The sequence below is a fragment of the Pyxicephalus adspersus genome, chromosome 4 (assembly GCF_032062135.1).
Source record: "Pyxicephalus adspersus chromosome 4, UCB_Pads_2.0, whole genome shotgun sequence".
NCBI classification, from domain to species: domain Eukaryota; kingdom Metazoa; phylum Chordata; class Amphibia; order Anura; family Pyxicephalidae; genus Pyxicephalus; species Pyxicephalus adspersus.
In genome coordinates, this window is record NC_092861.1 from 61,251,777 (window position 1) to 61,268,508 (window position 16,732).

General features: G+C 35.8%; 1 protein-coding gene and 1 long non-coding RNA gene across 6 annotated transcripts in view; one reads left to right on the forward strand and one right to left on the reverse strand.

The window, feature by feature from the left end:
• Positions 1-16,732, forward strand: part of DLGAP2 (DLG associated protein 2) — a 433,479-nt gene that overhangs the window by 398,901 nt on the left and 17,846 nt on the right. For all 5 annotated transcript variants that reach the window (XM_072408410.1, XM_072408412.1, XM_072408411.1 and 2 more), the window contains 3 exons: positions 5,505-5,854; positions 14,269-14,348; positions 16,267-16,682. In XM_072408410.1, coding sequence (XP_072264511.1) covers positions 5,505-5,854; positions 14,269-14,348; positions 16,267-16,682 — 846 coding nt within the window. The remainder of the gene's footprint in view (positions 1-5,504; positions 5,855-14,268; positions 14,349-16,266; positions 16,683-16,732) is intronic.
• LOC140328647 (uncharacterized) overlaps positions 1-16,732 on the reverse strand; it is a 64,978-nt gene that overhangs the window by 16,533 nt on the left and 31,713 nt on the right. The window lies entirely within an intron of this gene.

Genomic DNA, 16,732 nt, shown 5'->3' on the forward strand with positions numbered 1-16,732 from the left:
CGCGTACTTTCGCGCTTCCAGCGAGCGCGGATTTCATTGATGAATCAGGGGCATTATGTCTGCTTTGCTGGATTTATAGTAATGGAAAGCTTTGGTGCACTTTTCCACAGAGTTGAAATCCTGGACATTGTGGGAGGATATCCAAAGACCCATCATGGCAAACTGGGAAACTAAGCCGCAGGCTATGTGATATAATAGGGGTCTAACTGTTTCTCGAGGATTGAGAGAGGGGGAATCATTAGGAGAGGAGGGAAGTGCCACAGGAGGGTCAGGGATACAAAAATGGAAGAAGACATACAACCAAAACAACAAAGAGTGCATTTTTTAATGCAGTACAAGGTACCAGATGAAAAATGGGTGCTCTCTAATTCAGGTAGTGAGGTAGGGGAGAGCGCCCACTCGGGGATTAGCAAAGCTTAGGAGACAGCATGTCTAAAAGGAATGGAAAAGCAACAGAAATGACTATAGTAGGGAACCTAACTAAGTTTTTTCAGGGAGTAATACCGGGGTCAGGTAATTATTAAACCAGCAGAGATTGGTGCCTACAGGGGAACCAAGGGCCTAAATAGGTATTACATAGGCAAAATATCATGATCAGTACACAATAAGAAATATGAGGTGTTGACTCTAATGGAGGCAGTGGAATCAGTACAAAGTTAACCTCTGCTACTACTGAGCAGTTTAACCGTGTGTTCCCGCCCTTCTGGGTGGAGAAGAGAGGGGATTGTATGGGGGGGAGGGAAAGGGGGGAGATGGAGGGGGGGGAAAGAAGGTATAAGGCATTTATGTAGAGGTGATGCTTTAATAAATTAAGCAATAGTAAATAAGCGAAAATAGTATTTGCATCATCTAAAAAATGTACCCTTAGTAAATAGCAAGAGCAGTAAAAGGTAAGGTATACTTGAAGAAGAAGGGTACTTTCTAGGAGTCCTTAATCACCAGGTAGGTATCTAGGATCAACCATTGCCACCTACAGTTCGGGAGGTAGTTGGAGACAGCGTAGGGGGAGCAGACCAATTTCTCCGGATAACAGTGGCCTGGAGCTCTGGAGGCACAGATGGAGAACACGATGGCAAAGTCAGTGTGATTTCACAAGAAGTGGTAAGGAAAGTTGACAGAAAACCTTACAATTTCATGCGGGTAAAGAAAAGGAGAAGGGCTTCTTGTTATGGGTGAAGTGCACGCTGAATGGAAACCCCCATCTATAGCAGATGCAAATTTTTTATATATAGCAGATGCAAATGCAAAGTCCTGAAGGACTTGAAAAAATGGTCAAAGGGCTCGCCTTTTCTGGACCATGGTCGGGCACAAGTCTGCAAAGACCTGGTACTGGGACCCTTGGAATGAGAGCTCTGACCTGGCAGGATAGTCTCATTGGTGCAGTAGAAGGTAGGTTTAAATATGATATCCTTCAGATGGCTGTTGGAACGTTTGGAACCTATGACGTGGTATATTTGATCCAACTCCAGTTTATCAATAGGGAGAGCAGGCAATACCTCTTGCAGCAGAGCGGTAATGGTGGAGGTAAGGTCCTCTATAGATTCTGGTGGTCCTACTGTAGCTTGCACTGCAGCATGGAATGAATTTTATCCAGCAGCACAGCTTCTCCAGTGAGGAAGGCAGGCTGAGGACCTGTTTCATGGCAAGCTATCATTTAAAGAGACATCAATAAAATCTGGCTCCTCTTTAGAGCATGGGGAGTCATCGGCTGGAAGAGAAGGTTCCATGTTTGAGGTACACATGGTTCTGGCTGGGAGCCTGGAGAGCCGCCCTTGGCATCCTACGATCTTGGGATTTTAGCCTATGAATGCCAGGTGAGCAGAAGGGGAGGGTGGTGAATTGATGTGCGCGATATGGCAGGTGATGCTGCTGTTAGCTGTGCCCAGGTGGTGTGGAGTGCAGTCAGACTACGTCCACCATCTTGGCTGACACCCTCCCCATAGGTTTCAAAGAGAAATGCAGACCCTAAGCTAACACCTTTACATAACACGCACCTAGAAATCTGTCCAAAGCAGCTTTAAAGTTATGAAAACGCAACAGAAGTGACATTTGACATTTTCCCATATGGCTGTTCAAAAATACTTACCAATTTGCCACTGATATTTTATATCTTTATTAAGATGGTTTCCTGCCAAATTATTCAGCATAAGATCTGTTCCAATCAGTCATTCATCAACTATAATCATTGCAGAAAATAATAATTGACTGCCAAGCTTTGAAAATTTCCAGTGATACATTTGCTTATTTCTCACATAATAATGTGCACCTGCTTAGGCCACTTCTTTTGTATTAAATATGTTCAGCTCTTATCAATCTATGGTTTATTATGCGTGGTTTATTGTTTTCATTTTATAATACAGCCCTGAAATATTTATCTGCTTTGAAAGGTACAGAATGTTTTCTGTGTGTCAGACCAACAGCCTGTCTACTTATGAATTATCATATAACAAACAAAATGGATGCTGTAGAACGTGGAGGCACTGTGACTTATGTAACATTGTTATATGTTTAATGAAAACCTGAGCTGACTATTAGAGATAAAACTTTTATCTCACAAGTCTGCCTCTACCCCTATAGACCTGAATGTAGCTCTATATTAAGTCTCATTGGAAAAGCCTGTGACACTGGAATGCATCTAGGTGAGCAACTGTTGAGGGGGAAGGTTTGATTTAGGTAGAGCATACATAAAGGTTAAGCTGTTGTCTTTATTAAAACATTGCTTTTGATAGTTTAGTATTCCTAAAACCTTCTTAGCTGAGATACATAAAAAAAATTGAATGACTATTGTCTATTGCTGAAATTTCTGAAATGAAAGAGAGAGCAACAAGGAAGGCAGGTTGTGCAGCACCAGATCACGCTATTCTGTCTAAGCTGAAATACATAACATAACCTATACAGTGAGGTAAAATAAGTGGGTCATTTAGTACCAGTGCAATGTTTGTTTGATAATACCAATATTCTGCCCAAAAAACAATTACATACAAAGTATTTGTCTGTGTTGCTGTTTGAGACTTTCCCTCATTTTCTATGTCAGTAGGACAAGAAGAAAGATGAAATATTTCTAATGAAGCCTCAGCCAAATTATTTGCAGCTCATTGAAGCTAGTTGTGATGTAGCTTCTGTTGCCAGACAGCACAGCCAGACGTTTGACCTCTATTTCAGCAACAATACAGATCAGTCTCTAACAATAGTCAAAATTACACATGGAACTCTTTTCTCTTTCTGCCATTTCCCCCTTTTTATGTTTACTACTCCTCTCAATACAGGGCATTACTGTAATGTAAGATCAAAGTACTAATTTGTAGAGATACATTAAATTGTATTTTTTTATGTATATATAACTGCAAAGTGGTGCTATTTGTCTAGAGTTTATCATTAAATCTATTCATTAAATTTAGATAAGATTTTTAAAAAATAAATTTATTTCTACCACAATAAAACATTTTCTGTAAGCAAAAAAAATTGATACAACCAAAATTAATGAGGAAATATTTTCAGCAGCTCAGCATTACCATGTCCCTAGTGCAAAATTAGTAGCAGTCTTATTAGTGATGAAATCTACCTTGTGAGCATGATGGGACATTTTCGGCACAAAGTGAACTGGTAAAGTGATAGAAAGTCATTTAAGCATTGGTAAGCTAGAAGGGAAAATGCAGAACCTGCAATAACTGTAGTGAGATACATCACTTGCTGCCAGTCACATTGTCAGAATAAATAAGCCATTAGAGTTGCTCTTGCTTGACCAAAAGAAGCTGTCAGTCAGGTACATTTTCCCAGATAAGAAGACTTGCATCTATAAAAGGAGCAAAACAAGAGTCTATCTTGATGTATACTGTGCAGCCAACCTTTTATAGTTCTTTGTTAAAAGTATTATACCACGTTTAATTGCCATGAAGTCCATTTGTGTAATATAATATTATTTCGGATTGCTCCTTTCTTTTTAATCTGAAGCTATTGAAGATTTTTGAAACTGCCAAAGTAAAAAAATATGTTTTTTTTGCACAGTACCAACAGACTATGTCTATAGGTAGGATATAACTAAGACTTCTCATTTATTCTTTCCTGTGAGAGGGAAGTAGCATATATATATTTATATTTATATATATATATATATATATATATATATTTAAAAAGCAAAATTCTCTCCCAGTGGAAATTGGAAAAGGCAAAGATATTCAACATGGAGTATGCATGATACTGCACTACCTGCACTTATTTTATGATTGATTGATGCAGTACCTGGTATTCATTTAAAATAAGCAGTGGATACATTTGTAGTAATACTTATATGTGTGAACATGTGCAACAAAACCGGATCACTTACAAATTATTATTCTTTGTGCCTAGGAACTGTACAGCCTAAGTGGGGGAAGTCAAAGAGAACAAATTCATACTTTTCTCTGCATTTATGCACGTATTGCGGTGCATAGAACCTAAAAGTGGTCTTCTTAAAGGATTATATATATTTTTAGTATGAACTATATTAAACTTATTAAACTATATTAACTATATATGAACTATATATATATATATATTTCATTATTAAGTCAGTTGTTCTTATATTTCACTGGGCCTTGTCCCTCTTGAGACCCATTTATCTCCAACAGATTTTGGATTTAGAAGTGGATTAGGTTTCCAGTTTGTGTGGTGGCTGTTTCCAAAAAGTAAGCCTATTTTTTTACAAATATTAATCACATTCATGTACTTCAGAGCTTGCAGGAAAGATTTGCAGTATTCCACATACTGTTATGCACATCCACAAGCTGTTAGATCATTTACAGCCCTCAGCATTCTGTTTTACAAGAGAAATGAGAACCGTGTGATGTCTCAGCTCAACTCCTAAGTAAGCCATGCTGAGGTGAGGTGATTATAAAGGGAAGCAGTGCCAAAGATAGTTTTAGAACAGGTTAGTCACCTATGGCAGCAACTTCAGTGACAAACTCATTAAAGATTATGTATGAGTTCAAACTCTGGTATTATTTTTAATTTGTTCTCCTATTTTTTATTGTGTTATGTTCTATTGTAAAAAAAAATAAAATATATATATTTATTTTTTTACTAATCAGGTAGGTATAAAATATTGCATGTGAATATTTTATAGTTACAACTTGTTGTCCCGGAAAGTTGATCTCTAAGCAATATAACAGTTAAAGTTTTAGACATTAATTATTTAGGGAGAGACACACAACCTCCTGCTCTGCTATCACAGACGACATAATCTATTGGATTAAATCAGTCTGGCAGAAGTCATATATTCCTATAAGAATACTAAGCAGTCTTTGCAATACCAGCTTGTAATAAATGTATTTTTGACCTAGTAGTAAGTAGAAAGTTTACACTGCTGCAAAAAAAACAAAACAGGTAATAGTGATTTACTATATATATGTAAATTGTAAAGTTATTGCATACTGCTGTTGGTATTTTATTAGTATCAATTCAAATAAATGACACTGTAACGTAGTACTAAAATAACATATAAAAATTATCTTTTTTTTTCTTTTTAGCTGTTTCATATCCGAATTACAAAAAAACACCTCCGCCTGTACCCCCACGCACAACTTCCAAGCCGCTCATCTCAGTGACAGCACAAAGCAGCACAGAATCTACCCAGGATGCCTATCATGACCGGACTCAAAGGATGTCCCCATGGCCTTTAGATGGCCGGGGTCTTTACAATTCTACAGACAGCCTGGATAGTAACAAGGCCATGAACCTTGCCTTGGAGTCTGCTGCAGCAAAGCGCCATGCCTCGGAAAGTAAAAGCAGTTCTGTTCGGAGCACCAGTGACAAGGCTGTTCTAGTGAGCAGGACAGATGACTTCCTTAAAAAGCGGCGCTCCTCAATTGGAATCCAGGTAGAACATATTTCATATATTTATATATTATATAATATATATATATATTATATTATATTAAATGGTGGCCTTTACATTTTTACATTTATATGCACAATGTGTATCTGCTTTGGTCTCTTACAATGCTCTTTGGTCTCTACATTTTATTTGGTCTCTTACAATGCCATCTATTGGACCGTATGTACCATATACCCAGAAAAGATGGGAGACTGCAGTTTACATTTCAGTTTCAAATGAGCTCATTTTGGAAATGCATCATAAAATAAAAAGCAAACATTCACTAGTTGTTTAGAATTTAAATGAATTGAAGAGAAATAGGAATGAGTTAAAGCAGTTTAAAAAGGGTAAAGTTTGCACAGAAGCTTCATTTAAGTTCTACAAATATAGAGTGAAAACAAAGCTTTACAATTACCACTCACGCATTAAATTGCATCATCTAAAAGGGCCAAATGAGTTAACTGGCACTTAAAAAGAAATTAGTTACATTCCTGTTTGCCAGTCAAGAGTCCAGTGTGGTAAATACATGTAGATGGTGAGCTATTTTAGGGCGTACAGGTCAGTGTACTCATTATCACAGTACATTGGCAGCTAGAAATGAAAGTTTTTTTACCAACTAAAAAAACAATAGGAAACAATTCAGAACTGGAACATTTATGTAACATGGTTCTCAATAGTCATAATTGTTGTAAAATGAAATATTAGCATAGCTATCAGAGTATAACTGCTCTTGCTTGGCAGAGATATCATAAAACCCTGCCAGAAATATCTACACAAATGAGCATTTTGTGTATTAAAATTTGCACATGTAAAATAAAGAGATATGTCATATAAAATAAGAAAGTAGATTCTGCTTGATTAAATGTGATTACTACCTCATGAGAACAGCCTCATTGTAGGAGATTCTAATGTCCCTCCTTTGTGAATGAGATGCAAACGTGGGATTTTTGTATAATATATACCATTATACAATGAGAACATTTGTCATCACAATTGGCTGTCTATAGGACGTTCAACCAATATGTACAATAAAAAATTGGAACAAGTAAGTGTCTGTATTGTCCAGTTGGTCATCTGCTAATAATAGTCTTTAAAATATATTAATAAATGGTGCTGTATCCTTATGTAAAGTGGTACAAACATCTTGTCTTTATTAGCTGTAATCTATTAAACCAGATACAAATGCAGTTCCATCGCATGCCACAAGGTGCCACCCAAGTATAAACCAGGATTCCAGTGAAAAAAAATTTGGTTTATATTAGAGTACAAAGGTAAACAGGTCTAAGAAAATATTTAGGTTGCCATTATTGATTTGTCCTTCAAAATTGATAGCTGTCTGTAATAGTGACTTTCAGGCTTAAATACTTCTTGGGTCATTAAACAAGCTACCAGAGGTAGCTAGCTTTATGTCATTGTCAAGGTAAAGACCTATGGCATAGATAGGAAAGCTATTGCTCCAGCTATAGGGTAACAAAGAATAAAAATATGGAATTTACAAATTTGATTTGTACAAATGCTTATCAAACCCATAATTTTAGTTAAAAAAAGCACGTTTGTGTTTAAAAACTCAGTAAGTTTCCATTTTTGGTAAAATTTGAAAGGATGAGACTGCACTTAAAAAAAAAATTGACATGCCTTGAAATTGCATACAAAAATATGTATAGATTATGCTTTGAAACTATTTATTAGTTTAGAGTAAATTCTAAATAGTGTTTTTTAATTGTTTCTGTCATCCTGTTAAGTACAGCAATACCCAATATATTTGTCATTATACAACAAACACGTTCAAATATATTGCTATCACAAGGGGACTGACTCTTAAGGTGCGTACACACTTCCAATTTTTATCGTTCCAATCGAACGACGAACGATCGATTGGGCGAAAAATCGTTCGTAAAAAAGTAACCAACGACGCCGACGAACGAGGAAAGTCGCTGGAAACGAACGACCGGACCGGCGGATCGGATCCTGCAGTCTCCGTTAGGGAGGGATGAGGGAAGCTGCCTGTGTTTGCGTGGGCGGAGTCACGTGTGTTTGCGTGGGCGGAGTCACTTCAGTCCTGTCACTTCCTCTTCATGAAGAGGACACACGGAGGAACCACACACGGAGTCACCCATTCTGGTAAGTAATCGGTGGGTGGCTTATTTGCGGGGGGGGGGCTTATTTTTCATTTTTACCTAAAAAGGGGGGGCTGTCTTATTTGATGGCCCTGCCTTATCATCGGGGAAACACGGTAGTACCATAAACACCTTCAGAATTTTCGTCATAGCCTTTTGCTTTACAAAAAATTAAATGTACAGTATGTGTATTTAAACATAGATTTAAATTATCCATTTAATCATAAAATTATGTTTTGCCTTTTTTTACTGCAAGATAAACCTATTCTAATGATAAATTGGTATGCTATGTATTCTAATAACTTTGCCCTTGGGTGTAGCGCATTTTGCATAACTAAAACTAGTATTTGTGTGAAAATCAATATGCCCAGGTAAAAGCTCATGACAAAACTATTAATGAATCACAGAAGCCTCCTGTATCCACTGAATAATAAAGGAAATAATGCAAAACAACATAATTTTAACTAGAAATCATCCCTAGAACATTTTCTAAAGCTTAAGCAATTAATCTTAATAATTAAACTCCTTGAGGTTAAGTGAATGAAAGTCAATGCAACATAAATAATGATTTTATTAGGTCAGATGCTCTCTAAATACTCAAATGTATCACATCTACACCTCATTAATAATCGTTTTCTTGACGCATTTTGAAACACTCTTAGCTGATTGTTGAAGTCTATTTGGTGCACTGACCTAGAAATGACATCCTTTTTAAAAAAAGAAATTCAACTCTGCACTTAAAAGGATTACTAAAAAATCTATTATATTTAAATTATATTTTCAGGTTAATTTCTTAGCTAGAATGTGACCTTTCTTCGAAAAAGAACCCGTGGAAAGCTTGATTAACAGTTGAAATACACATAATGTAGTTCGGTATGCCTTTAAAACAATTTGTGCTTTTATCCATCCAGTACTGAAATTTACAAAGAAATCTCAGGCAGTCCAGCCAGATTGGTGGTCTTACATTACTTTGCTGCAGTTATGCAAAGCAGCTTGGGCACTTGGATGCCCACAATCTCTGAATCGCCCATGAAGCAGCAGCACACTGAACTTGCTCCTCCTGTCAGAATGTTCTTTAGTACATATGTGTACAGCAGAGCTCTAAATAGAACTCTCTCGAATAATCAGTGCAAGCATTTAAACAGGATGCGTTTAAAATACATTTAAGTATTAAAAAATAAAAAGTCTTCTCCTGGCTGGCATAAACAAATGTTTTCTTTTTGCAGCAACAGACAAAATGACCCACAGACAGTCTAACCAAAAGCCACACTTGCTGCCTAGCACTGGGTGTTCTAAATAGATTTCTGGGCCTAAGGAAGATGTTGGGCCTGGAATTGGGAATTTACCCCACCCTGTTTTTGCAGATTCCAAGTGAAACCAGCCCCAGAACAGAACAAACTATATATATATATATATATATAGTTTTATATTATCAGTATGTCTTAAATAAAAAAAGTGTATTATTAATAATCATATTTATTATTATATTCACATGTGCATGTAAACGTTTCCATGCTTATAATGAAATTTAGATATTTGATAATTAAACAATAACATGTAGCTGACATTTTATAATACATACTTTTGCAGGTTAGAGGAAGTTTAGCAATCAAAGCTGGTATTTTAGTGAGCACTGGATAATATATCGAATTGCTGTTATTAAATACTAACACCTGCTGTACATTTTAAATGTATTTGTTTTTTTTTTCAGTTTTTAACATTTACATATCTGTCCATAAATGTTATAAAAAAATGATTCTATTATGAAACTCTTCTATACTACTATATCCTTATCTAACTTTCTGTTAATTAGAAAAATATTATGCAATAATGATAATTACTACACAGTTGATTGTGTAATTTAAACAATAATTTCAGAAAGCGCTTTCTTAAATGTAATTCTACATTTTCCTAAATTACCTTCACATCTTACATAACGATGATCTTGGAAGAGAAACAATCAGTTTTTTAAGTCTTAAAAAAAAAAAAAGATGAAATCTAACATAATTTGTTTTGTGACACGTAAATATCATTGTTATCCAAAGGAAATTGTTGTGTATATAGTATATATGATGTCTAGTAATAGAAGGATAGCGCTATATGTTTAAGATTGTGGAGTAACTACACCCCTGTCATCAGAAGTTGTTATTATCTTCTTTAGCAATGTGTTGTATACCTGATTACCAGTTTCCGACATCATCTGAATTACATTTTTGATCACTCTCCTGATCCATGTTCTTCCCTCTGTGTACTTTAAAAACTTTTGATTAGTAGCAAATGAAACCCCAGACCCTAGATATGGGAGGATTAAAGAAGACAGGTTCCCCCTGCATACCTAAGGAGGTTTTAAACATTGCCACCTAATTTGGATTCTGATTCTAATTTGGAATGCTTTTCTAATTTGATTAAATTGAAATGTGTGTTTGTTTCCTGGTAAAAAAAAAAATCAGTATTTTTATTCATTTATATCAATATTACCTAACCAGGGTTCTGTGGAAATCTGGGGTTCTTCCAGGGATTGCTAGGGGTTCCTTAAGCAATAAGCAATTTGGACCTCCCATGTCAGTTACCACTGACACCAATTATCATTCTGACTATATGTAAAGGTGGCAGTCTTCTCACTGGTAGGCAATGTAAGAGGCATTCTTCCTACTGACCCACTAATATACTGTGAGCTGTGGATATAGTAATTTTACCAGGCATTCCCTGCAAGTTATTTCAAGGGTTACCCCATCCTAAATAGGTCAGGAAACACTGATTTAAAATATAAAATTGGATACACCAGGTTACCTTTTCTCATTATTTAAATAATTCAAAATTAATCTGTAGGCACTCTTTAAATGGGAAGCTGTTTGCCTGTTCAAATTTATTAAAAAAGTCAACAATTTCATGGGGTGTACATACTTTTTTTTTTTTTTACAAGACTGTGTATAATGATAGCCATGCATATGAAAGTTGCATTTTAGTTTAATTTGGAGTTCCTTTTTAATGCTATAGATGTAAAAAATAATTCATTTTCAAGCTTCAGTCAACTATGATTTTCTACCACCAGTCCTAATATTCTAAATGATTTCCCTTGCAACCATGTATACAGAATTCTCTGGTTTTGATTTACTGAATAGTCAATGTTCACCCAGCAAAGTAAATGTTAACTTATCATAGTTAATAGGCTTACTCCTGAATATAGTGTATAATGGAGGTGAAATTGGAGTGCTGCTTACGTACAGTTGGTTGATTGACATGAACATAGCTTCACCTTACTCACTAAGCCTACTGAATATTTGCTTAGTCTCAGGACAGAAATCCTAACCTTCTGCTTATTTGATTGGCTTTCTGTACAGAGCTTAAGGAAAAATTCCAAGCTTTACCTTTAATTGTAGAATACACTTTGGCAGGATGCTCTCAAACAACCTTGCATGTGAAGAGTTGTAGGACTGCAATTGCAATACTAAGACTAAACATGTAACTACACCTGTATATGCCTTCTAAACAGTTTTTAGTGTCAGATATGGATCAGTTGTTTTAGCAATAAAATTGTCAGCAAGCCCCAGGCATATATAACATGTTGACCAAAGAAAATGCATTATCGTATTTTAAAACTGCAAAGCTGGAAGCTGGTTGCAAAGGGCTGTTTAAAATACAAGTGTCATACTTAGGGCTAAGTAAATATTGGTACTGTTAATGAAATGATTTGTAAGCCTAAATCTGAGTTAGATTATTCTAAGTTTTCTCTGAGTTTTACTTTTTATTATATCAATAATATATAATATACCCAGCAGTGATTATATTGTTGTGCATTGTGTTTGACCCTTGAAGTAAAGTGAACCTTTCTGTTGGCCATATAGGTCACTTCAATCTCCAAGAGCAAAGTATACCAGAATGTAGTTCCTGATATTGTGGGAGGTGACTTTCTCCCCCTTTTTTCATATGACAGTACGGGTGCCTTGGAATTGGCGCAGCACTGTCACAGTAATTGGTTTGAAAGCTTACACAGGGCTTTTTTTCCCAAGGCCCAGCAGCCAGATGGAGACAAGGTGGAAAGGTGAGCATGTACTGTTGAGGAGAGGGTAAGGTAATGCTCAACTCCAGACAATTGTTCAACATTAACCTTGCACCCTCATACTGTAAGGGATAAATACTCATTTACATTTACAGTACTGGTAAAAAAAAAAATACTTTTACTTTATCCTTTGCACCCCTTCACCAGCCCCCCATCCCCACACGCACACCGGGACTTTGATTATCTCTTTGATGCTTTTGGTTGTGGATGGACCTTCAGTGTCTTCACTTGCAATGCAATACTATCCTTTGCCCTTTCTGCACTTTGCAAAAATTTTGGAATTTAAATTAGGGGAAGTGAGTTTCCATGTGACAGTCTGTGCTGGTAATCACACAGTTTGGAGGAAACCACAAAGAATTTCTTACATAATGATATCCAAATGAGAAGTCATTTGTATGGAATAGTGATCTTCGTGGAATGTTTTGAACCCTAATGTTTTTCTAAGTGGACTCTAGAAATGTTTTAGGTTTATATACACATTATTTGTGTTTATAATGATTTTTATGCTAGTGCAATTTTTGTCAATTTTTTTTTAGAAATAAAATGTGTGGCCATTGTTACACCTATGGCCGGTGTCAGGGCCATGCCATTCAGGGGATTTATTTGAGGTGATCATTTTTACCTATTTCATGAAAATTAATTATTTATATAAGAAAACCATTATGGTCTCTTCATAAATGTTTTCACCCACAAGTCATCTAAATTTGGAATCAATTAGAAATTGTATAAATCATGGGTCAATTGTATAAATCATTCTTTTTTTTTTTTTTTTTTTTTTTTTTTAATCTGCAAATGTTGGGTAAAATTTAGGTAAATTTTGGGAGGGAAAAATTATAAAAATATTCCATAGTCTATGGAATCAATAACCCATTATTTTTTTATTGATTTGAGGCTTAGTCTCTCAGCCAGTGAGTTTTAGCAGTATTTTGTGTCATTGGCAGTACCGCCAATCGTTCCTAATTCCCTTCCATTGGCATACCTACAAATCACTATTTTGTAGACAATTCTAGCAATTAAATTACCAGGTACAAATCATTTTATTTCACTGCATTAGCAATTCAGAGCATTCGCCTGTGCGACATGGCCTTCAGTATTTCTGTCCTTGGCTGTCAAACCGAGGACTCTGACCCATTAGTTGTTTATGAGTCTGATCTGATTTGTATTCCTGAACATATGAAACAACATATAGGCAAAATCACTGTATATTCACAGAAAAACAAAAACAAATCTGTTGCAAAACTGAACATTTAAACTGAATAAATTATAAATTAATACATATGTATTGGTTACCCTATAGTGTTTGTAGAGACAACTTTTTTACAAATTATTTCGTTTCATAGTATGTCCTGTATACAAACCAGAAAGGCCAGGATATCTCTCTAAAATGGGGTAAACTCCCTCAAAGTTGCTACTAGACAAATGCCCCCCTCTATTCCAGTCCTGGTAGCAATTAAAAATGTTCCTTCATTTCCAGCAATAATCACCAGAGCACAAAACAAGAATGAATCTCCATAGGGTAGGTACAGGCAGTGTACTAACCTCACCCCACTCTATCCAAAAAAAAAAGGTTTGCTTACAGACATACCTCAATGAAGTTGTGTAGATTCAAGGATACAGACTTGTAAAAGTATATACAAATCTCACATCTTACTCATTAAAAGAGTTTTGTTATAGTTGTTAAATAAAGCAAAAGTCATCGGTTACCATTTTTGTTTACCCCTATGAAAAAGAGAAGTGGGGGTTGGTCTGTAGTCCTGTTTGTAAAGGCTTTGCCTCTATTGGTATCATTAAGTAAGCTAGGACAAGAAGTTTGTAACTAGTATTAGGTATTTTCAAGTATGAAAATAAAACGAAAAAGTGCAATGACATTCTTGCTGTTGGGTTCAGATACTCTTTAAGAAGGAGTTTTAGATCCTATTTTACAATACTGGTACAGTTCACTGCTTATCACAGAGCATGCAACCAATTTTTCCTTTGTGGTGCTGGTTATCCTTCAATCTTACCCTATGATCTAAAACCACTGCTTCCCAAACTTTAATGCCTGCACAGTGCTCAGTCTACAAAATCAACCCCCATATCTTCAGTTATGTAGCTCAATTTCATCTCATTATTGTATGCACATATACAATACTTTCTGAATTTGCCAGAAGGGATTCTAACACTTGTAAGATGACATTGTAATATACTAATGCTGAATGCATTTTACTACTTATTCTTCTATAACTTCTTTGTTAAATTAGGTGGAAGCAGCTGATTCAGATTCAGAGAGTAAAGGAAGAGAATATCATTCTGTTGGGGTACAAGTGGAAGATGAAAAAAGGTAAAAACCACTACGAACCGTGATAATTTTTTCACCGTGTTTCACCATTTTCCTTTGACTATTTTATTCTCCTAATATTTGTCTGTAGTTTGTCATATGGCCACACACAGATTAATGCTTTGCAGAGTTTAGAAACTATAAGTATTTTTTATAAGACCAAAAACTATTTTAGGTTTCTTAGTCACCTACAAGTTTATTTGATAAAGCAGTGCAGAGATATATAGAAATAATTTTATTAGAAATAGAAATAATTTATTGATTTTGGAAATTCCTGGGTTCTCTGGGCTACAGTATGCAACAAATCATGATTGCTTCATTTGGTGATTAATTAAGAAAGTTTCTTGGCAATTTTTTTTTATTTGTTTTTTTTTTAACTAAATTGTGTTAAAAAAGTGTAGCCTCTTATTCTTCGTTTCATCTCACTCTCATTTTTGTGAGGATAAATAGATAAAGGCCCTGATTTATTAAAGCTCTCCAAGGCTGGAGAGGTTACACTTTCATTAGTGAAGCTGGGTGATTCCAGGTTTGCTGGATCACCCAGCTTCACTAATAAAAGTATATCTTTCCAGCCTTGGAGAGCAATAACAAATCAGGCCCAAAGAATTCACAGCACAAAGTCAAAAATAAACCAGGTACAAAGATTATATCAAATAACTTAAAAGAATAGTATAGGAATTAGAGATAAGAAAACTAAAGGAGGCTAGAAGGAGGGAAGGAAATGAACAAGAAAAAAAGAAGGGGATGAGTAGGGTCAACTTCTCTAAGTGGGCCACAACACTTCAAAACTCAATATATCAAAGACTCGCATCTGGTTCCACAGTATTCCATCCAAGGTGACCAAATCACCAAAAATTTCTTATGACTGTTTAAAGTGATAGTGGTCAACTTTTCTTTAATCATTATACTGGTAATTCTATTAAGGACTCTATTAAGAAAAAGCAAAGGAATGGGGACTACAATAATGTAATAGTTTACACTAAAAATAAAAAATAAAAATCTGTTCACTTTTTAAGGTTATTACAAATCCAAGTACAAAATCCAAGAGCATCCAATAGGTTGGATTACATCTACTAATATGTATACTAATAATAACAGTAATTTGGAAGGCATTCAATAAATGCTAAACAATAGATGACTAATGCACTAAAGTCCCATCTATTGTTTCTGCCAAGGTAAGGATACGTACACATTTGCAATAATTTTCTTTGGAAACGAACCACTAATGACCGATCGATAATTGTTAACAAAAAAAGTGAACAACGACTGGCAGACGACGCCGATGAACGAGGAATGTGGCTGAAAATGAACAACCGTATCAGATTGGGCGACGATGATTCGCTATCTATTGTGTGTACAGTCATTCAGTGATCGTGGATTGTTCTGTGATACACTTTCTCCTGTACATGTCACTTCCTGCATCGTTCAAACGATCGTATCTAGTGTGTGTACATTATTGGTGGAATATATTTGAATGACGATCGTATCGTTTCAGCATGTACAGAATTGTGCACAATACGATCATTCAAAATTAATGTGAATAATAGTTGATCGGTCATTAATCGTTCGCTTTTTATTGACAATTATTGCACATGTGTACGTAGCCTAACTCATCATTTAAACCATTTTGATTGGCTTGTAAAATTTGCAACTCAATAAGAATGGTGTACAACCACTTGTAACTGGTAAAAGGTAAGCATTTAGAAAGTGGCCCTGCTGTTTAAAAGGAATATTTTCTAGGAGGCTATATTTGATATTCTAAGTTGTTAAAGTGTTGTCAATGGTGATACATAAAAGTGTGACATAGATCTTCACAATGGGCAATAAAAAAGTTGATGTACAGCATTTCCTAAAAAATCCTAGGATGACATACTGATGATATTAGGTTTTTATTGATCTTTCTTTACTTTCATTTGTTTAGACAAGGACGCTTCAAGAGATCAAATAGTGTGACAGCAGCTGTACAAGCCGACCTTGAATTAGAGGGCTTCCCTGGTCACATCACAATGGAGGATAAAGGTCTCCAGTTTGGATCCTCATTTCAAAGACATTCTGAACCTAGCACCCCAACTCAGTATGGTGCAGTAAGAACAGTACGGACTCAGGGACTGTTTAGCTACAGAGAGGATTATAGGACCCCAGTGGACACATCAAATTTACCACCACCAGACCCATGGCTGGAGCCTGCTCATGAACCAGTAGACTCAGGCCGGATATCACCTAGTCGGCAAGATGGGACATGGTTTATGAAGTTGCTCCATGCAGAAACCAAAAGAATGGAAGAATGGTGTAAGGACATGGAGAGGGAAGCAGAGGAGAATGATCTTTCTGAAGAAAGTAAGAAACCACTTTATTTCTACATACACACGCTTACACCTGTTTGTTCC